Source organism: Hirundo rustica, chromosome 4 (assembly GCF_015227805.2).
Source record: "Hirundo rustica isolate bHirRus1 chromosome 4, bHirRus1.pri.v3, whole genome shotgun sequence".
NCBI classification, from domain to species: domain Eukaryota; kingdom Metazoa; phylum Chordata; class Aves; order Passeriformes; family Hirundinidae; genus Hirundo; species Hirundo rustica.
The window spans coordinates 39,909,314-39,932,440 of record NC_053453.1 but is presented as its reverse complement, the minus strand read 5'-3'; the positions used below and the strand labels follow the sequence as shown (position 1 = coordinate 39,932,440).

The 23,127-nt window shown below is 38.8% G+C and overlaps 1 protein-coding gene across 3 annotated transcripts in view; it reads right to left on the bottom strand.

Moving 5' to 3' along the window:
* Positions 1-23,127, bottom strand: part of SYT1 (synaptotagmin 1) — a 350,331-nt gene that overhangs the window by 6,808 nt on the left and 320,396 nt on the right. For all 3 annotated transcript variants that reach the window (XM_040062361.2, XM_040062359.2, XM_040062362.2), the window contains one exon: positions 596-729. In XM_040062361.2, the coding sequence (XP_039918295.1) occupies positions 596-729 (134 nt within the window). The remainder of the gene's footprint in view (positions 1-595; positions 730-23,127) is intronic.

The following is a 23,127-nucleotide window of genomic DNA, read 5'->3' as shown; positions in this document are numbered from 1 at the left end:
ACAACTATTGGAGCTCTCTTGAGGCACTAAGAGAACAGGTACTGCAGTACTGACCCCTGAGATACCCAAATGCCTTCTTCCAAGGGACACAGGAATCACAGAAAAAGTTTTCAAAGTATAGTGAATAATTGAAAAAAAGCTGTGTATTAATTAGGTGTTTTACTTTAAAGAGGTGCTGCAGTGCTTTCAAAAAACAGGGCAAAGAAAAGCATAAGGAACACAAATTTATCTGATAATACCAATTTATTATTTTAAATAATTTAGAGAAAATGTTATATATGGCTTTTCTTTTATCCCTATACCTTTTTGTTGGCACATTCCTTCACTATCACCCTGTGATTTTTTTTTTCTCAAATCCATTTCTGTTAACAGAAAATGTCAGTTATCCATTTTTCACTGAATCAAAGCTTCCTAAGTACTTCCCATTTTATCATTTCCCTCTTGAAGCAGTCACACTCATCTAATGTAGTACAGGGCTGGCACCTAGGTGCTAATGAAGGCATGCACATGTGATAATTAACAAGATTCCTGTTAAATATTTATAAGGGCTGAGAAATGGAATGCAGAGAAAAGACAAAACACTGTTCGACATTACCTGAATTTGCTCAAATGGTACTTCAAAGCTGAAAGACTCGTTGTAGTAGGGATTCAGAGTGTTCTTTTTAATTGTAGTCTTTTTCTTCTTCAGCCTCTTACCATTTTGCATCAGATGGATCTTCACGTAGGGATCTAAGCATTCAAGAGAAGAGGTAGAGCTAAGAAATTTTAATCCCATACCTGTAAAAGTAGACTAAAAAACCCAACAGACATTTACATCTTATATTTAAACAAGTTCTTAATTTCTCCTATAGAAAACCTGTACTATTGTGAAGTATTCCTGATGGGAAAAGCTATAAAGTATTTATTGCATTATCTCCTCAACATCCTATGCGTGGAGTAAATTCCACCTAACCTTGTTCCACAGGTTATTAACCATCCTGCAAGCATTTCTTGGCAATAGTTTGTGGGGTTGTTTTCCCAAGACAAATGAGTGCTGCCAAATGCACACAGCAGGTACAGAGCTGGCATGGCTGGATGCTCTACAACCACCTGGCAACTATTCCCATCATTCCTTGGGCAGGTGCTGCGCCGTGTTATCCTGTCCTCTGACCTCCCTAGTGAGCTGTGGCTGACAGGTCCAGCAGGGTCCAGCACTGCCTGGCAGGAAAGGACTCTGTCCCTTCAAAACCAGCCCTCTGCCTCAGTGCTGCACATAGCCAGAGTCCATGGGGGCCATGGTGCCTCTATAAATTACAGATTGGCTTTGCCACTCTCTATTGAATTCCCACCGTCATTTCAAACAAGTTGTGGTGGTGAAGAGACAGAACTCATTTGGTATCTAATCAGGTATTCCTTGTGTGAGGAAAACCTTCTTGGACATTACAATGCTGATGAGGTATCTCACTAATAATAATTTCAGCGCAAGTTTTGCCTGCTTAAAAGAATAGCACTGTGAGTCCTTAATCCATTACAAGAGCCATGTGGCTATCTTGAGAGTGAACTAACATTCTTCCATGGAGCTGGTAATCAGCAGTACCCTCACTGAGTTCAGCTATTTTTCTGTTTAGGCTTATCACAAAGCAACATCTGAGGCATCTCAAGCTCATACTTCTCAATAACCTGTATGGTACTGTCACCAAAATTTGGGTAGGTACCTCTTAGGCTTTAGTTAGCTAAACTGTGATGTAGATCAAGGCAAGCTTCCCTTGAGTGAGCTGGTAGGAGCTATATAAAATGCCTGCCAGACATAAGTCACCTGCAGCATAAATAATGGAACCCGAATAATGCAAACTATCAAAGGAGAGGGTTTCTCCTTTCCCTCCTGAGAAAAGGCTGGGGCTACAGGACAAATGAACACTGCACTTAATATGAGCAAACCATGCTTTATGATTCTGCAATGAAATTAATCTTTAGAAGAGTATTGCACTCTTCTACCATCAAAATATGTCTTTCTGTGGAAGTCCTGCGTGTTCAGGACAGTTAAGCTACCGGAGTCACTTGATCACAGCCCACAGTTCCTCTGAAAGAATCCTAATTTTGATAGTAGATTCTTCAAGACAGCAGACAAGGGTATAAAAAGATCCAATGGCTGTGAGAAGGAATTAGAGAAATTCTAACTTAGAAATAGGCACATATTTTAGTAGTAAGACTGAAACAGCTGGAGTAGCTTCTCCAGTGATGAACTCTCTGTTACAGAGGGTTAAGACTCAAACAGAAATTAAATCTGGGTAGGTTTACACTTCAGCAAGATAGGATTGTAAGGGTTCCTTGTGGCTGCACAATTTATGAATTAAGGAGTATCAAAATGCTAGCAAAAAGCCAACAGGTCGATTTCTTTTTTTAATACTGAGTTCAACGTCACTGCACACAGGGTTTTGAAGATGGAAAGGAGGCGAATCTGGACTTCTTCAACATTAGCTGGTACTTGAGAAAAGCTCATCAGTTTCCCTGAGGCTCCATGCAGAATGCAAAACTGTCTTAACTTCAAAATTATGGTTTAGGTATACCTATTAAGTACTGAGAAAGTTTAGTAGTCAATGAGTCAGTGGTAGAGTGTTAAGAAATGAGAATGAGGTAAGATGCTGTAAAAATATAATTTGAGATACCAGACTGGAAGGCTAAACAGTACAATAATATATTAAGGGTATTAGAACAGAATAATCTATTCAAATAAATGCAGGTGATATAAACCAATCCTTTGCTGATCTGTGCCTTTGCACAGATAATATACACAGGTTTGATGATTATTCATATGTCCTTAAGGACTTGTACAGTAAGATTTATAAAGGGATGCAGAAATAGTCCTATATTGATAACAAAATCCATATTTTGGAGAATATTTTTAAGCTAGAAATCAATGTATGTGAATGCTTGTACAACTGTGAGTACATTCACTATAAATTATTTGCTTCTACTGACTTTCTATAGTTTCTATCTTCATGCCTATATCAGAGCAAAACCTGACCTAGACAACTCACAGCCATGGGACAGGACCCACAAGGTATGTTTCTGTGGTTTCTTTTTCATGTCCTGATCAGCTTCTTCTGGTTCTCAGTCTGGGGAGTTGAGTTAGACTCAGTTAAATGCCAGTTGTTTAGTAGGAAAGACACAGTGGTGCCACTGTAGTGCAGAACTGAGTGGCAGAGGTACCAAATGGAGCACAGAATGGGGCATAACATGATAAAATAATGCAATTTTCTTTCATCTGAGGGTAAAATTGTCATGCTAATCCAAACAGAAACCTATCACTTAGCTGAAACCATGTTCCTCTTTTCTTGTTTCACAGGACAGTACTGTATTATAGAAGTTTACTCATCACAAAACATCTAAAATCAGAACAGAGTGTCCAGCTCAAGTAAGTGGGCCATTAGAGATTTTGGCTGAGTTTATCCTCATTAGATATTATATCCACTTCCTTGTTTTTGAAGTATCCTGATCCTAACTAATTTTCCCCTCTCCTCATTCTTCTGTGTCCCATACATGAGCCCCTCCACCACTGCACTATCTTCAGTTACATTCTCCCATGTTCCACAATGTTAACTCCCTCAAGTCTCCAATAATCTATTTGCTTGCACTCTACCCAGAAAACCTGATACCTAAGCACAGGCTTTCATGAATAAATCTCTGAAAAAGACAGATTCTTTTCCACTAAATAACAGAGGCTGAACTGCTTGGAATCAATTACTGGAAGAAGGGATGATAATCTAAAGAAAGCAGAACCTCTGGGAAGTGCCAGTCTCCAGTGATTTTTGTGAGATGAGGTTTAGTGCTAATGGAAACGTCTCTTCTCTCTACTTGCAACATAACCTCAGTGCTGGCCCCATTAGTCAGGCTGAGTAATACTTTAACATGTAAATAGTCTCACTGAAGAACTGAGACTAGTAAGGATGACCTGATATTACAGCCCTGCAATGATAAATTGCCTGTTAAATGCCTAGCCTGGTCATAAAGGGCAATGCCAATGAAAATAAGCATTTCTCTTCATGTACTCTGGACAGTTATCTCATTCCAGAGTAAATATCTATCTTTAGTCAAATAGATTGCACCCCAGAATATTAATTTCTCTCCATGGGTAAACATCACAGAATTTTTAATGAGTTTGATTCCTTTCAAGTAATCAGGGATCTAGAACCACATTACATCCCCAGGTATCTCTGGATGGACAACACCCATCTTTTTGGAAAAAAGATGTTGCACCCAGATGTCCCTCTGCTGAAGGAAATAGAATAGCTTTGTGTCCCTTGCTCAATAATCCTTTTTAACCAGCGTGTGGGACTAAATAAAATTGTGCTATTTATTTCCTCTTTAACAGTCTAGCCAGAAATGCTAAAAAGATGTACAATTCACAACTGATTGTGCATTGTGGATTTCACAGTAATGTCTCAATGGAGGCTAGCTGAACTACCTTTAAAGCAGGGGGGACCAGCTGACACATTTTGTGTCCCTGAAGTTTGCAGTAAGATGCCAATACATTATTTAAGAAGTAATGGACATGGTATGTAATATCAAGATTTCTACAGTAATCTAGACCATGAGGCACATATAAGTATCTCTGTCTCTCTCTCTATAGATATATATACATACACACACACAACTGGAACTCTTAAAATAATGACTAGTTACAGACATGTTGAAGACAAGATGCACCTAGTTAGTTAAGAGATTTTACAAAAGCAAACTTTAAAAGGAAAAAGTACTACAACTCAAAGGAAGAAAATTGTGGCAAAAGACAGTATGTCAGGAAAAGGCAGAACTTGAGAATGACTGTTTTTCAAGAGTTTTTAAGATGAAAAATGTTAGAGGGGTAAGTAGCTAATGAAAAATAATTTTCCACATAGGTATGAGAAAATTCAGCATTTCCATAGAAATTTCCATTTCTATGGATCTTCAAGAAAAAAGCATCAACAACATAGCTTGGGATGGTTTTACTACAATCGCTTATTCTGAATGCAAACAAAAGGACAGTGCCCATACTTTAAAAAAAAAAATTAAGGCTTCTGCAATCTCATCTAAATATGAAAAGGAAAGCATCTATAAGTTGATAAATTTGAAAAATGCCACAGGGACAACACTGGAATTGATTGTGTGTGCAGTTACAGTCCCGAGGCTGTGGGCAGGGGGAGCTTAATGGTTTAAGGAAAAAAACCCCATGCAGGTCTGTGCAGTGAGATCAGAGAAAACCCTCTACAAGCCTTGAGAAAGTCCAACATGATTAACAGGAAAAAAAGTGAGCCAGAACAAACTAGTCATAGATATAGCTGAATAGTTTCATATGACAAAACACTGTAATAAGATGTTCCCAACTAAAATGTAGAAATAGTGAAGAAATACAGTGCCAGAACTGCCTCCAGCTGTATTTTTGTCTTCAAAATGTTCTGGATAACTGGGTGCTCATTAGCACGTGTCTTTTCCCATCGGAAGAAAATTTATGCGCAATCCATGCCAAAGCTCAATATCACTGACATTTAGAGCAAAAGTGTCAGCAGACAGTGGAGTTTCCATTCCAGGAAACAGAATGAATTCATGAAGAGCTTCTAAATTGATTCAAGAAGTAAAGAAAATGAGGTTTGGAAATGCAGCTTTCCAAATAGCTGTGCAAATGCAGTTAGGACAGAGGTGACATGCAGGGTGCTTTGTTAGTTCCAGGCTAAAGAGCCGCTCTCATCCTGCAGCACATCAGTGCGGTGGAAAGCCAAGGAAAGACCAATCCAGGGACTTAGACCAGAGCTGGAGCAGGGTCAATACTGCACTCTTATCCTGTTCCCCTTCTGTGCAAACAGGCTTCAGGTGAAGTTCTCTTGGCCAGCAGTGGGGAGAACAGCCTTTTAATACAGCAAACAACCTTATTTTGTATAGAGACTGTATCTGGGATGGAGGCCGGCAGGATGGGCAATATCTGCGTGCCTTTGGGTAGAAACAGCAGCACAGGCCAGAGTTGGGATATGGAAAGCAGCAGGGCTCTAAGAGCAAAGCAAAACAGGAAGAGCTTTGCTGTGAGGTCCCACAGATTTGCTGATTTTTCCCAGGAACCATGGGACATGCTCCCTCTGTGGGCATATAAACCCTTCCTCCCGAGGGAGAGGGACCATTCACATGATGCCTGTGGTATCCAGGCCATGGATAATTTCCCCTGACTTTTTCTCTTCTGTTTATTCATGTTTGGATGAGAGCGGATAAAACAGTCTCTGAAATAATGAGTTTAGAGTGATACTCGATTTTCTCAGCCAGTAGTTTTTCAGATTAATGGAAAGCTTTGAATGGGAAGGAAAGCCAGAGGGGGAAAAAACCAATATATGGTACAATGACTAGGAAGAAACACAAGTACCTTCTAGACTGCATAAAAATTATAGTTTATATTCACTGACACAAGCTGTTGGGCCTTCTACCTTCCTCCAAAAATGAACAAATTAAAGTTAGGATATTATTTTTAAGGAACAGCTGATGTCCCAAGAGAAATACTGGAAAACATTCTTACATTGCAACAGAATGGCCATGAGAACTATGAACAGTTTAACCCTAAAAAGCTCCTATCATATTTGCCAGTGTCTGTCTGTGCCAGGCAGGGATGGTCCAGACCCAGCGCACACACACAAAGCACATGCCCATCAGGCTCCTTTGGGCTCATACGTCACAGCGCAACAAGTTAGATGACTTTGGATTACATATTTCCATCAGCATCTTTAAAGGAAGATGCTGTAATATGGGGTAATTTATAAATGGAAATGTTTTAAATTTGATCTTCAACAACATTAGACACATTCTCAAAGGAATAACGGAGTCCAGGAATCCATTTATAGTGGGGGGAAAAGGGTTTGGGGTTTATAAAAGTAACAATAGCCTGCCTGGAATGAAAAGAGTTAAATGGAGAGTGTAGTAAAGCAGTCTCAAAATAACAACTCTTCACTGGTGTGCAGTTACACAAACGTCAAGCTGCTACTGAAATGCTGAATTCAGAGAACCATGGAGCTTTGGGAAGAAGGAGGTGCTGTAAAACTGACAGCCAGTCAACCATTCCCTCACCCAAGAATCCCAGACTGAGGCTACTGAACAGGACAGCTGACAATAGAAACAGAATTGTTCACAGTGGCCTAAGGGCTATTCAGCCAGCTCTTGAGTGTGCAGTTCCACCCACAGTGCTTCCAACTGGAACATAACAACAAATGTTACAGTGCCAGATGGGGAAAGTAGCAGAAAATGGGAGGAGGGAAAAAAGAGAAAAAAAAAAAAAAAAAAAAAAAAAAAAAAAAAAAAAAAAAAAAAGAAAAAAAGAAAAAAAAGCGCCCAAACTCTTATTTAAAACCAGCACAAATTAGTGCTTATGAGCTTATGATTAAGTTAACTGCCAGAGCAAGGACAGCTGATCTGTCTGTTGTATCCAAGGGGTTCATTTCAGCACAGTTACACACAGACAAAACAAATAGTTTTATAAAGCTCAACAAAGATGGGTTGAAACAACAGGAGAACGCACCTTGAGTTTTTGGCCGCGAGTAAACACAGAACACTCTTGTGGAAAAGCAAAGCTACTCAACCAAGCACATTGTGGATGTGATTACATGGAAACTACATGCATCCAAGCAGTAAACCTTGTTCCCCTGTATTTGCACCAAAAGGAGAGAAACTCACTGCTCATGAAACTTGAATGCAGTGAGGAGGGGAGAGACAGCATGGCACTGTAAAATTTTAACATACTGGAGAAGAGTGCCTGCAATCTTAGATAACAAATAAAGAAATAAAAATGCATATTGCAATACCATGCTTGTATGCAAGTAGAAAGAATACAACAGCAGCTAAGATGAAGGAGGTATTTGTAGCAAATGGTGGGAAGGTATTAAGTTGAGCTGCTGATACAGGCAGACTCTCCAGGACAGGAATCCAGACTGAAACCAAAGCAAACTGGCAATACTGCAGGCAGTAAATTCCAGCAGACTGCTGAGTTAGAATTTAGGTAATGCCTTTTGATGATGTAGAGGAAAAAAAAGAAAAAAAGGAAATTTTTGTTTATTAAATAGATGGCAATGAAAATAGCAAAAGATAATACATAGAGGCTTAGAGAGATTCAAAAGACTGTCCTCAAGTGAATTGGGGAGGAGGGAAGGGGGAATACACATGGACTGAGGAATAACAACAGGCAGAGGAGTGAAGAGAGAATCAGAAGTACAGATTACAGAACACTCCAAGTTAAAAAGCACTTCCTGTGGGATATCTTAGCTGAAAACAACTGGAGCTTGGGTGCATAATGATGTTCTGCACTGAACTGCCAGTGAGTGCCTTGAAGCCCTCCAGAGCTGGGCTGGTTTGTGGGCAGAGCTGCCACACCTCACTGAGGGACACACCGCTGAGTGGAGGCCTGTTTTAGCTATTTCCCTGCTCCCAGAACCTTGCCCATCACAAAGACCCCAAGCCCCAAATCCAACAACTGTGAGTCCTCATCTCAAACTTCATTGAGAATAGACAGGCATTCCAGTATTACTGGGAAATAAAGAAAACCACATCTGAGTGAGTGTCAGTAGTCACTCCAAGGAATTCCTCAACCCTGAAACACAGAGAAAGTCTGTTAAAAACAAAAATTGGTCTAACTAGCATATTAGTAATTTACTGTAGTAAGAATATATACACTTGTAGTCTCAACTCTCCAAGTCAACACTGCCATAGAAAGGTTTTATAGATTGACTGAATTTCAGCATGGCATTACTGTGTTGTGATTGTCTTTACATGGAAAAATGCGAATATAACCCCTGCTAGGAGGTAATCTGTGTACTCTTCCACAGAGGGTTACACAAGAAGCAACACACTCAGAACCAGGCAAAGTCAGTTATAAAGGCTGATCAGATCAAAACCACTGAACTATCATATTGGTGAACCATGAAAATTTTCTTCAAATGCAGCAAACCCAGTTATGTTCCTGTATTCCATTCATACCCTCACAGGCAAAAATAACATTAGGTGAGTTGGGAGGAGAAACAGAGGACAGAAAAAATAGAAAAGCAAAGCAGCAGGGAGTTCTATCTACCTATGATCGAAAGGGTAGGAAACACCCAATTACATCAGCTCATACAAATGAGTCATCAGAAAAATGCAAGTCAATAGACCACAAAATAATTCTGATGCTTTTAATAAAAATCTAGCACAGCCACCCTATAAACAGCTTCTCTCATCCAGGTAAGCTTTCAGTCCCTGACAAAGTGAAGGAGACATGTCTTTTTTTTAATTATTATGATGATTAAACCAGAGATAGCACAGAACTAATACTGCGGGAACACTGCAGTAAAGAAGGCATAGAAAAAATAGTGTTACAACATCAGTGCCTACTGGTAAAGCAGCCTAATCTGAACTCTTCACAGCTGAGAAACAACCCTAGTTATACTTTATCAAGGTTGATAGTTATTTTAAGAGCATATAAAGACTTTCAAACTTTTCATTTATCAGTGGCTGCATGTATAGAGGGATTCCATCAGCATCTAGTTTTCAGTCTCAACTTGAAATAATACTCAATACTTTTTCTACCTGTGAAGTTTATATAAATCTTAGTTCTCATTTTGTTTTCATTATTTTTCTGTTGGATTTGAGCTTCAAGGAAAAACCTATAAATGGAAGGAAGAAGGTACATGAATGTAGTTTTGCTTTCAGCCTACAAAACATGCATTCAGAATTACTTGAAGAAAATACTCAACAGCTCTCTTTCCCCTCCTGTTCCTGCCTCCCAACACAACCTGTGTTTGTTAAGCAGGATTTTGGGAATTCATATAGGCTATTTGTGGCACCTAATTTTAGCATGACTTTGAGGATCTAACTCTTTACTGCCTCAACACACAGACTACCTATCCCATAAATTAAACCTAAGGTAATACACAATACAGTTACTTTTTTGAACCTCTTTAAACACAGAGGCAAGAAGAAACCTTTCCATATTCCCTGCTCAGAACCATGGCTAAGGACAAGCTTTAGCTGAGGGGCTTCCCGGTGGTGAGAAGACTCCTGGAACATTGCAAGGCAAGAACCGCACCTGCTCAGGGAGTGGAAAGGGCTATTCTAGATAATGTTTCCCAATATTGCTGGGAAAACCAGTTTTGTTTTGGATTAAATTTAACCACAGTAAGGAAAAAGAGATCAAAAGCATACTTTATTGGGATGGGCAATATCTTAATCTCAATCCCATCATGAGAATTTACAAGGTGGTTACATTTATCAGCAATTTCAACTGAGTTCAGTATATTATATCTGTTTTTCAAACATGACAACTGAGTGAAAGCCTATTTTTTAGAATCCCCAAACTTCTCAGGTTTTACAAGCCTGAAGGTCAGATTTTTAACTCGAGTACTTGCAGCCCTTGTAAAGGCTGGGAGGCTCACATTCCTGTTGATTACACATAATGAGAAGCAATGACCTGAAACTTAAGGCAAATTTTCACTTAGACAAGAGTAACGTTGAGATTATGTTTACTGAAGAGTCATGGAAGCGCTGTAAGTCCTTGGGAAAACAAACCATTTACTTTGTTTTTTAACTCCAGTCAAGTTACAAGAAAGAACAAGATGAGGAGTTATTTAAGAGCTAAGATTCAAGAAAAAGAACAAGCGCTCAAGGCCAACAGCATCTGCATTAGGAACACACTGCTGCTGAGAACATTAGTCCTACTATAAGACAAGAGGACAGATATCTTGAAAAATGGTGCCATTAGGTGAAGGATGGAAGTATTTATAACATGACCAATAGCTCATGCCCCAAATTCTTCTTCAAATTGCCTCAGTCAGTTAATGGCACAAATGGATATTTGACTGACATATTCACCACTGACTCTACACCACTTTAGTTTAAAAGTCAGTTAAACGTGACACAACCTTTCAGAAATCCAGGGGTACAGGATAGCTTTCAGCTCAGATACCTGCTGTAAATTTCTACAGCAGAGAGCTTATTTGGTACAGAAGTGGTAGAGTGTGCTTCACTGACAAACCAGACTGAATCTGGGCAGCTCAGTATATTTCTGCCTGCTACTCCATTGAACAAGGTCTTGATGCAGCCTAGTCACAATCTGTAATAAAATCAAATAACCCAGGAATCCAAAAAGCACATACGAATTTCTGAAACCCTTTGGCTCTTCAGAATTGAAAGGCGGAGTATTTGAAAAGCCAAGCCTGAGTGTTTGTGGTTACTAGAGGAGGAGGAAGAGGATGCTAGAGGAGGGAAACTGCCGTTCTTATTTGTAATCAATAAATAGAAACCATAGTAAAGGAAAAGTGGATGGCACTGCTTCCAAGTCAAGGTAGTACTCATTTATAGCAGAGAGCAGAAGTAATTTCAGTAAAACTAAGCTCACAGCAGTCTCTTCAAGCAGCATTCACCAAAGTTAGAACAGATTTTCTAAAGTATCAAGTATTTGTAGATAGGTCCATTTTCCAAGGCGCCTAGGTCCTGTTAAAAATCACTGGTATGAAGGTGAAGCAATCAATTCCCCTGGAATCCCAGGCTTTACCTTTCCTTTGTAAACTGTTGAACATTTCTCTGCATTAGTTAGTATCTAAGTGACAACAGGCCTCTTTATTTATTTTTTAAATTTTTTTGCTTGTGAACAAAGACAGTCAAGACATACACTCAGCAGCAATGAGAAATAATTTAAATTCTTTTTGTTTACTATATATGGCACAAATGGCAATCAGCAAGCAGTGATATTAAACTTGTGGGTTTCAGATAGACAAAACATTTTCCTGTTAAAAATGAAGGTCAGAAACATTGAAAAGAACATATTAATGAGAACTGAGATTTTAAGTTTTTAAAAAAGTGCCATATTTAGCAAACAATAAACCTGTTTTCTGCTACTTTTAGGAGAGAAGGAGAGAAAGGGGGAGCAAGAGGGAGTTAGCTTGCCATTAGCACAAAGGAAAACAATTGCAGGGCTTAGTGAGGATTTAGCTTTAACAAATGCTTATCACAAAGTTATGCCACTGCACACTATTGTTCTGTATTTGGAATGAAATTAATTTCCAACTCCACATTAACCTTTTAGAGACCCTGCTTGGTAGAGGAATTTAATCCTTTGGATTTTGGTATGTCACCAATAAAGGCCATTTCTAAATTTGGTGAGTTTGATAAGACTATTACCTGAAGTATTTTCATTAAAGGGGGAAAAAAAATCAGATTATTATCAGTAGGTGTTTCAGACCACTGAAAAGTTGAGTGTTGGCTCAAATAGGCAAGAAAAATTAAATAAAATCTAGGAAATCCTAAGTTTTTCAGTTCTCTAACATATTACTCTTCTGTGCTATAATTAATCCACTGATACTATGACAGCATACTCTCAAGCCATACACTAACATAAAAACTTTATGGTGACGAAGTAGATGTTTTCTAAACTTTATGAAAAACAGGCCTTCCAACAGGACCAAGAAAGACCATTCAGCTGGGTAATGGGAAACAGTTTGTAGCCTTACCATAAAGTAAGGGAAAAGTGGTGATTTAGATAGCAGTAAAAGCAGGAATTTCAGCACATGTGGGAAAGCCCATTTTCTGGTTCTTATTAGTATTAATGCAACAACTGTCTTTGTTGGCCTCTGCAGGACTCTTTCTCTGCTGCATTCCAGGAGCTGAGAGGAGCCCTTTGGAAGTCAGACAGAATCTGTTGTCGCTACCATATAAGGAATCAAGCAAAGTAGCACAAGCCTCTGGCTGAGCGGAGATAAATCAGCAGGGAATGCCTTTGCCTCCTAGCCAAATGAGTAAAGCAAAGTGATTGAGGAAACAAAGTAAATAATAATTAAAAAAACAAATCCTCAGCAGTAGGAGTGACGGCTTTCTTTTTAATTTTATCATGCTTCTTACTGAAGTATAGGTCCAAATCAGATTTACAGATATGAGTACACCCTGTTCCTTATATTTCCTTATGGCTGCAGAGTGAAATAATTCCAAGACATATATCAATGATGAGCTTCAAATGTTTTTAACACATTCTTTTTGGCTGGAAATACAGCATTAGACTGCAGTGGAGTTTAAATTGCTCTTGACATAAATTTTGGTTAACAGCAAATCTGGTCCTTCCACCAAGATTCCCCCTAATCACACACATGGTCACTCTTCTACTTGTGATCAGCCTTGTAGGACAAAGAAAATCTCACCCGAAATATGTTTGCTAATGATTCAGTTCTTTGCAGAGTCAGAACAATGGACTTGCTATTACACTTTGTATATGTGCATGGATCTATTCTGAGCATTCCTTATTAGAGAGGGTCTATAAGGTAACTAATTATTATGGCATAGGCAAACGGACACAATTCCACGTAGGCATGATTGAAATCTACAGATTTTGTACCTGCTGTGTGTGAACGAGGGCCAGATCTGCGAGGCATGCCAGTTCCTAGCCTGTAAAATGTGGGAAAGTCTAACTTCCATCGCATGGCATGGAATCCAAAGTCAGCATGATGAACTGCCCTATGAAAAGATCTCTGTCTTCACTCTCTGCATTGCAGATGCTGTGAGATGGATGCTGACAAGATGCAGGCACTGCAGATGCCATCCCAAAAAAGAGGAAGGACTGCTGTGCCTATACTCATATGCCAGCCCCACATGGAGGCTGATGTGCCAGATGACCCTCCCGCTCCTCAGCAGCCCAAAGCACACCCATCCTACCTCCTCTCATCCTGCACAAGCAGGCACCCCACTGCAGGTTAGGAGGCTTAGCAAAATCATGGTATAGGTAAGTTTGGGTTTTTATTTGAAAGCCTGAGAAGATTTGTTCTTAGTACCTTATTTCACAGAAAGAAAACAGTCTGAAGAGTAAGAAAATGTAACAAGATGGATATATTGTTAAGCCATTGTTAACTGGTGCTATGTAACCCCAGCATTTCAGCCTTAGGAACCTTGCACATCACTTGTGATTGTTGTTTGCAATGTGTAGGAAACTGTCACATGCACGCATTTTTCTAATCCTCAGTCATCAGGCTCCCATGGCAACCCTTCTCTTACCCACCCAAAATAAATGGGGTGGTCTCCCCACAGAACTTTATGCAAAGCGTTGTACAAATAGTGGCAGAAATAATATTTTGCCCATGGAAACATTACCACCTCTTTTGAGAGGAAAGGTGGTTTCTGAAATGTGGTAGACTAGCAATAAAAATGAAGATGGCATGTATCATCTTGTATTCGTTCAGTGGAAGAAAATCAGTAGGATTCTGTGAACCAGCAGGGTATCTCAATAAAAATAAGCAATGGCTGAGGGAATGTAGAAATAAAATGGTATCCATGGCTTTCTACAGCTTTAGAGACAAGAATAAAGCTGCAGCTTCCTAATTATATAGTGGTCACCCTCTAGCATATTGATTTCATTTTTATATTTTCTCCTTCTTGATAAGACGCTGTGGTTGAATGCTGTTGTCAGCTCCCAGTGTGTCGTTTTTCTGAAAGCCTGTCTTAACTATTCAAATATCCACAAACTATACTAGCTTAGCAAAAAACCCCTGTGTATAATACAGCTGAAGCTGCACCAAGACACCTCTATTTGTTGTAGTGCATTAATTTGGCTTATATTGAGTTTCATTTTTATATTGGGGTTTGTAATGTTTTTCTATTTATCCCCTGTTCCCCTTGGAAACTGTATCACGTGGTTTGTCCCTGCTCGGCCGCGCCCATCCCCCCACACTGGAATGTAACCCAACTCTGTTCCACTCCCACCTTATCCCTGATTGGGCAGTGGCTCGTCCCTGCCTCTAGGCCCATCCCCTGGGAAAACGCCACCGGACAGTGAGGGTCTCAGTCTCTCTGGCACCGACAGGGACGGGAAAGGAGCTAAGTAAGAGCTCCGGCTGGTGGGGGCAGGACCCCCAAGAATAAAGCCGTGATATCCCCCTGGCGAGAGAGCAGGCTCTGTGCCTTTTGCCATCGACGGTTGTCTGGGTCTCTCAAAAGAACCACATTTATTCACCCCCAAAATCAACGGAAGGTAAAAGCAGAAGCTCATAGGTCAGGACATCAGCCAGTATTATTAGACCATAGATATTCAGAGGGTGTCACACCAGTAAGCATTTATCACCAGTGGGAGCCTGGATACTGGACTCTGGGGCCTGTGAGAGCCCTTGGGCTGAAGCTAAATTCAGACTGATTCACTGAAATGCAATGCGGTGGCCCCCAGAGGACAGAATTGGATAACTCAGCGTACAGTCAGCTTGCTGGTAATTTGAGTGGGTTTTTTAAAAAAATATTTATTTATTTATTTATTTATTTATTTATTTATTTATTTATTTATTTATCTGGAGTCAACAAGGAGGTTACATCCCATTTTCTCAGTTATGTTTGTATCTGATAAGAAATGCTAGTGTGCTGCACAGAAATTTAAGGGGAATAGGGAATGCTGGAGTTTGAAGCCTTGTTTGCTTCCATTTCAAGTTATAGGATTTGCATCTGTGCTACTGATTGAAAGGAGACAAGCAGGGCAAAGTATCTGACCAAGACTCCATTCTGAATTAAGTTCACTAGATTTTTCTTTGCACATATTTTGTCATAGATATTGCTCATCTATCGAGATGTATTGTTCAATTAAGAGACGGTGCCTTACGTGTAACACGTTTACAGCAAAATTTGCAGGTTGTGCAGAAAAGCAGTGAAAAGGTGTGAAAAACAGACCTTTCATACTGCGAAAAATTTCTGTCAATCAACTTTTCCTCAAACCTGATAGAAGCTGATAGAAGATCAGCTCTGGGTCTTACTGTCACACATTTGGTATCTCAATTAGGTTTTCACAAAAGAATGGCTTAAAGTGTCTTTCAAGCTTTAAAGTGACCTCTCATATAAATTTGACTACAACATGTTACTCAGTGTTATGCAGCATTTCAGATTTATTTTTCCTAGCATCCCTACCATTTCCTAGCATGTCATTCTAACCATAGCAAATTCCAGGCAGGGCTCTAAGCAAAACCCTCAGAAGCCTTTCAAAGGTTCTTTGTTTTCCTGCTTCTCCTTCAATTATCAGCACCTTTGTTTCATAAGCTTTTGAACTTGCCATAAACATGTCTCAGTATGTTAAAGTACTGTCCTTCACCCAACCCCTGACTGTGAAAATACAGTAGATTACAAAAAGAATTGACACACACTTAAAAAAAAAAAACCCAAACCCTATACTCCAGCTTTATATGTTATACTTTCTGTAAGTAAAGAGGTGACTTTGCCAACCATTTCTAAAGGATTAAAAAGCCTGCTGTGTCATCTCATATATCTTCGTTCAGTTTCCAATGCAGCCAGACAACACAAAGGCTGAGAGAAAACCTTTTATCATTTGCAGTTATCGACTAGGCCAGAATACAGTATTAGGAACCTTAGAAACTTTTAGCTAAAACTTCTATGCTTTGAAGAATGGCTGATCTCCTGAAGAAGGAAAGCAGGGTGCCCTCAAAAAGGTTGTTATTATTATCCAGAAATCTAACACATTTTAGGGAAAAATTGCTGGGGACACTTTGAATGATAACTTATTTTCTACTACATTGCCACAACAGTCCAAATATTTTTGGATGTTCTTAATCACCTTATACACCAGCTTTGGGAGAGTTTTAGCTGCCTTCAATAATAAGGTGTAAAATAAAAGGTGTAAAAAGGTGTATCTATCAGAAGGCAAAGGCAATTTAAAGGAATTGTTACTTCAATGAGAGTGAAAGTGTTTTGTCCTGAGGTTCTTCATCCAAGTTGCAGCTGATCTTAATATTACGGGCTTCCAGCAAAACGCAGGCAGAATCCTCTTCTTACAGCCTCTTGCTCATGCACCATGGCATGAGCAAACAGTAGTCAGAGGTAAAGGCTGATATTAAACATCAGAGTACAGCCCCAAACTATGTGCCAAGATGTCTGCATAGCAATCATATAAAATGCTATACTCTTAAATTTGAAACTTCTATATATATAAGAATCTATTTTTAAAACCTTTCCACTTGATTATGATTCCTGGGGTTATGTTTGCTTTTGCATCCATCTTCTTTTTCAGTATGGATCAGAATCTTGACATTACTGAAAGGCATCAGTCTATTTACTGACCAGACGTAACCCACTGAAGAATTCTGGCATTGATTGATAGTCAAGCCAGTAACCAGCTCCTGGAAGTACTGTAGCAGTTGAGAAGTGAGACTGCAAAATCATTGTACGCAAACTTTAAGAATATTCACTGCAGCCAACACTTGTGATTTTATCACAATCCCTGAGATATTGAGTATATTTCTTGAAGCTTTAGTTTCTCAGCATTATGTTACCATCAGGGATTTGCAGTTTGCATTTCAAATAAAAAAATAACTTCTCTAACTCTCATGGCTAGAAAAAAAAAGTTTGAACCCATTGAATCCAAGGCTTCAAGTAAAAAGTAATTTATTTAATGAAGACACTTAAAAGTATATTTATTTTTAAGTCAAGAGCAAAAATCTGGGAACCTAGGTTTGGCAATATCACTACTATCCCCTCTTTACCAACAGCATGCTCTAAAACTGAGCTGCTTGTGACCTTTTCTTTATGTATTATTTCCCACTGCAACCATTGTCAACTTGCAGTGATAAAAGCTTTAAAATAATAATTGAGAAGGGCTTTTATATGTAGTTTTGCTTGACATTTTTCCCAGGAAATTTTCAGAACTGAGTGAAATCAGGATCAATAAAAATAATATTCAGAAAATTCATGGTGTCCTCCTCATATAGTGGCATGACTAACATACTGAACTGAAGAAAACATCAAAACAGACTGGAAACCCAACCAGAACTGTACTGGTTAACTGTCTGTTAGGTCTGAACTCACTCGTGTTGCCACCATTTTGGTAAATATTTTTCTAGCTACTGCAATCTGTGTTACACTGTTTTTACTGTTGGGAGATTTATCACTAAATTTTCTATAGTCCTCTTCCAGCTTTAATTGCAGTAGAAAGCTCTTTTTATTATTTAGGTTTCTTCCTGGAGAGAAAATAAAGCAATTCAGAAGACTAATCAGACATAAGTACAATTTTGAAGTACTGGACACAAAAACTCTCCCTGCAGTTTCCACAGCAAAATAGCTGTGCCACACAATTCTCAGATGCTGCTTGTCTATTTTGCTTTAGTTTTGTTGAAAAATCAACCTCTGAACTCAGGCAAGTGTGAAAGAAGGGTGGCAAGCAAAAGGAATAGACACAAGACAGCACTGACTCAGTGCATGACATGTAGCTCCTCAAGCAGGTGGTCTCACAGAGTCATGAGGTGAGCAGCCCCTGGGTTATGCTCCTCTTGTGGATCACTCAGAAAGATTCTGTCCTTCTCTGCTGTTTAGAAAGGGACACGGAGAAGAAGCATGGGAAAAGCTTTGTCTGCAGTTTAACTATTACCCCAAAATTCCTGATTAATCTAGTACACCTCACGCAGATGTGCAGTACCTATGAAAAATCTGCATTTTTTATGCTGAACTACAAACACCAGGTTTCTTGCCCTGTTTTATTAACGTGGATTAATAACTTAGAGCGTGCTAATCATGTTTCTCCTGCTTTATCTTTATGTTCTAACTGCAGAAGGTAAGTATCTAATACCTGTTTATATTGTGCTCTATAAAATTGAATCAATCTTTATAAGGGAGACTTTCAGGGAGCAGTAAATAGCCAGATCATCATTTTATTGAATTGATTCACAGCACGGGACATTTGAATTCCATGGATTGTTGCCATGGCTGCAACCTGAATGAAGGCATTTCCTTCCAGAATTCAGTAGACAGGCTCCTTTGTTTATTTTTCATTAAATTTTGTTCGTACATGTAAAAGAAAAGAGGCAACACTGACCAGTCAGTCTATTCTTTAGCATGCATATACTCTATTTCGCCACATTATTACTTCACAAAGATAGTATCTTCTGGCCAAACTAAAGAGGATCTTTTAGAAATATAACAAAACAGATTTATGGACTTCAGCCTGGTCCATTAGCTCATATGCTCTAAGATACTTTCCTATTAAATCTTGTGGAATGACTCTCTTATTACTTTATATTATCAACTGTCCCAATTGCTCTGAGGGGCTTTGATAGAATAGAATTTAAAGAAATCCAGCAAACTCAAAAACCTCCTAATAGCTACATCTGGAAGTGATAGTCTTTCTTCATGTAAGGAGTCTGAAAGTTTCTGCTTATGTGGTAGCATTCACACATGACATAATTTTCACCGTTTCATGCTAAGAACTGAAAATAGCACAGAAACACAGCTATTTGCAGAATACAAAAAATTGTTTTACTAATTGAGAAAAAATTTTTCATTGAGCAACATTACATTAAGTAAGATTTTACAGAAGTATTCACAGTTATTACAAGCTACTCATGTCACCATAGATTCAGCTTGGTACAATGGTGATACAGAATATAATATGCTTCCTTTAAAGAAGGTAACTTTTTTTACTTGCTGAATGCAGTAACTTTTTCAAAATTTTATTCAGAAGAAGCACTGCAAAGGTTCTCTCTATCTCTGTGGTACTTCTATAGGTTTTCCAAAGTACAAGATGAAAATATGATTTAAGCCCTAGTAGAATTAATCAAATACAGAAACGCATGTCCAGGCCCAGGGCCAATAAAACCAGCTGACTGGTTTCAAATGTGGTGTTTCTTAAAAACTTGCAAGAGGTGAGATAGCTAGTCTTTGCATCGTATTTTTTTTCATCATTTAAAGGGATCAAGGAATTGGCCTCTTTTGCCTTTTCTTACAAAACAAACACCTCCCAAACAAACAAATAAACAAACCAGGTTCTCAAGACAACAGTGAGAAAGGAGCATCGAACCTAATAGCTAAGGAGTTTACCTGGAAGAGGTTGATGTGCCTTCTCCAATGCATGTTTTTGTTACTTAGAGGAGTGGAATAATTTGGGCATGGTTATGCTGTAGTAGCTGCTAACCTATTGTAGAAAGGACTCCCCTAGGAATGAGGAAATCCTCCCACCCTGTTCCAAATGGAGTTTACCCTCTCCAAACATAGAATTTGAAAATCCTTCCATCTGTGTTTATTCCTATGAGTAGAAACCTTGGTAATATGGCGTTTCAAGGAAGTCAGAGCTTTGAGGAACTCAGAGGAGTCTAAAGCTAGCCCTTTTTCTAAACTGTCGCCTTGATTTCTTAAAGAGATCTATAAACATTGTTATTTTCACAGAATCACAGAATACGCTGAGTTGGAAGGGACCCTCAAGGATCATCGAGTCCAGCTCCTGGCCCTGCACAGCACTATCCACAAGAGTAACATCATGTGCCTCAGAGAATTTTGCGCTTTTCTTTCCTGTAATGAAAGTAAAGTCAATGTTTAACAGTCCTCCTCTGGCACAATAAAGTAACTGTGTTTTGCACAAACAAGGCATCTCAGTTGGATTTATTGTCAACTAAAAATGCTGCATACAAAAACCTTAGATAACCTGAGAAATAGGAATTGGCAAAGTCTGTTGCAGACTGAGTTATGGCAGACCGGGCACATGGGCAGAGTACATGAGGTGAGTCAGTGGGATTTTTGAGTAACAGCTCTGCATGACACACATAAAGTAAAGGCAGGCACAATTACAGCGTTTATGGTTGTAGAAACACAATTCCTCAGCTAGTGCTCAAGAGACAAAGACCACTGATCAGTGAAAATTATGTGGCACTCTCCTACAAAAGAAGAATAAGGACCACGCTGTGTTACATACTTAGATGCCAGCCAGCACCCTGCTATGTCCCGATGCCACACTCAGTCCCCAGGCCACAAAAACCAGCTGTGCTGCCCGAAGCTGCCTTTGAAACAACCCCGGTGAGAAACTGATTCTAACAAGGCAAAGACAAGGAGGCACTTCAGACAACATTAGACAATTTAAAACTGTGCCCAGCTCCCTTCTAGAATAAATGGGAACATCATCGTCATCGTTGGTGAAATTTTATCTGTTCAGATAAGCAGAGAATTAGGCCAATAATGCCCTACCAGACTAAATTATGTAACTACTTATCTGTAAAGGTTACTTTTGTTATCTCTATAATGGAATTATCTCCAAAAAACAGTTATTTAGCCACTTAGTTATAAAACCACGTAGGAACACCAGGATTTCTATCATCAGTCTATGATTGTCTTTTGTTATTAATTCCAGTCGTGCTATATAGTGATAATGAATCACAACAGGGGCACTGCTTCAGATATTGCAGCACAGTATATCCACCAGACCAGAACAACTACCTGCTACATTAGGATAATTCTGACACACTTTTTTCCTTTTTTTTGTGTGTTTGTTTGTTTGTTTGTTTGTTTGTTTGGGGTTTTTTTTGTGTTTTTGTTTTGTTTTGTTTTGTTTTGTTTTTTGTTTTTTTTTGTTCCCTGTTTATCTGCTCTCATCTTCATAATCTAAGTGAAACAGTGATAATATTTTCCTCTTTGATAAAAGCCCTAGTGACCACTCAATTTATTTTTGAATTAGTTTGCCTGTCAATAGTCAGGTCCACTGGACATACCAAGACCAGGGAGTGGAAAGGCATACTTGATGCAATTTGAAAAGTCAACCCTAAACACACCACCCAACATCTAAAATATTGGGATCACTCGTTGAATGAATGATGTGATATACTTGGTTGCTCAAAATAATGACATTACCTTTGTTGTAGACCTGGTCACCGTGCTTTGCATTTGGCTAAATAGTTTACACCTGTGCTGAATTTGTATAGAGCCATGCCTTTACAGTCCAGTAGCACTCTATGTGATCTTTCACACACACCAACATGATTGAACAAGTCTTTTGTTGAACTAGAAAATCAGGTTCATGTTCACTCCTAGACCAATTCCCTCATTTTTCCATCTTGCAATCTGAAGTTCAATTTAAGGACCAAGGACAAAAGAAAAGTGTTTTTCCCCTCATGAGAATTTGTCTTGTTCAGATCTAAACATCAACATAAATACATGTTAGGAATGTACTGTTTTCATTTACACATGAATTAATCTATACTTGTTCCTTCTTTCTCACTTGAGGAGGACAGTCCATGTCCCCTTCCAGCATCTAAAAACCACACCTTACCTTGCACCAGGGAAGGAATTTACTGTTGAGACTGTAACCTCTTTTTTTGCAATCTACTGCTCATGCATATTAGGCATGACAGATGCTGCACACACTTTTCAGGCCCTTACAGCAACAGCTTCAAGTCCGTAAGAAGGCAGTGCTTTCCAAAATGATAGAGCCCATGGATGTGTATCTCCTACAATATATAAGATATACTGCAAATGCACATATCTCTATGCACAGAGAAATGCACTCTGCCTGTTTACTGTTGAGGAAAAAAAATTTATATCACTATTTTTATAAAGAAATCTGCTAATATATGAGCTGGATTTTATACTGATGTAATTTTCTTGGCATGTCATTTTTCAGAACAAATGATCATACAATTGTGATCATAACATGCTAAATTAATATGTTCTACAAAATAGTTTAATTTATCTTTGAGACTTAAGAAAATACTTAAGCTTGCTGAAATTGAACTTTATCAAAATATTCAAAAGAGCCCTTGTCCTTAGCAAAAACAAACAAAAAACCCCCTGTGATTGTTTTCTACACTTCCATAATAGACTGGTTACAGCAAAATGAGCATTTTTGTAACCATTTAAAATGCTTAGGTGAAGCAGAACATGATGATATTTTCAGAATGGTTAAAATGCTCCTTAGTTCTCAGTGGAAGAGAACATTAGTCCAAAAACTGTTGTTATCTCAGTTCTTCTGGTACTCTGTGACCCTGGCTCCTACCTCCAGCTATCCGCCACACAGACTCAGGTTGTTTCCTTGCATTTACTAACACGTTTTGCCCCCTCAGGTGGGCAGTCAAGGATCTGCTAGGCACAAGCAGAGCAGTATTAACAAAAATAATTTTCAGCTATTTCCTAATCTCCTTTCTCTTGGTCACCTAGTAATATGAAATTCTTATTCTCTATACATGGAGCTTAAGGTTGTAATAATTCTTAAAGAGAGTATCTTTTTCTTCTGTTGGAAATTTTACCCATAGACAGAAAATAATGAGAAGAGTCCATTGTAGCTGTTGGCCATGTTCTTGATCAATGTTAGACCTCACGATCTGTGATTTTTTCCTTTTTTGTTATGCTGTTGTCTGTCTGTGTGTTTTTTTTTTTTTTTTTTTTTTTTTTTTTTTT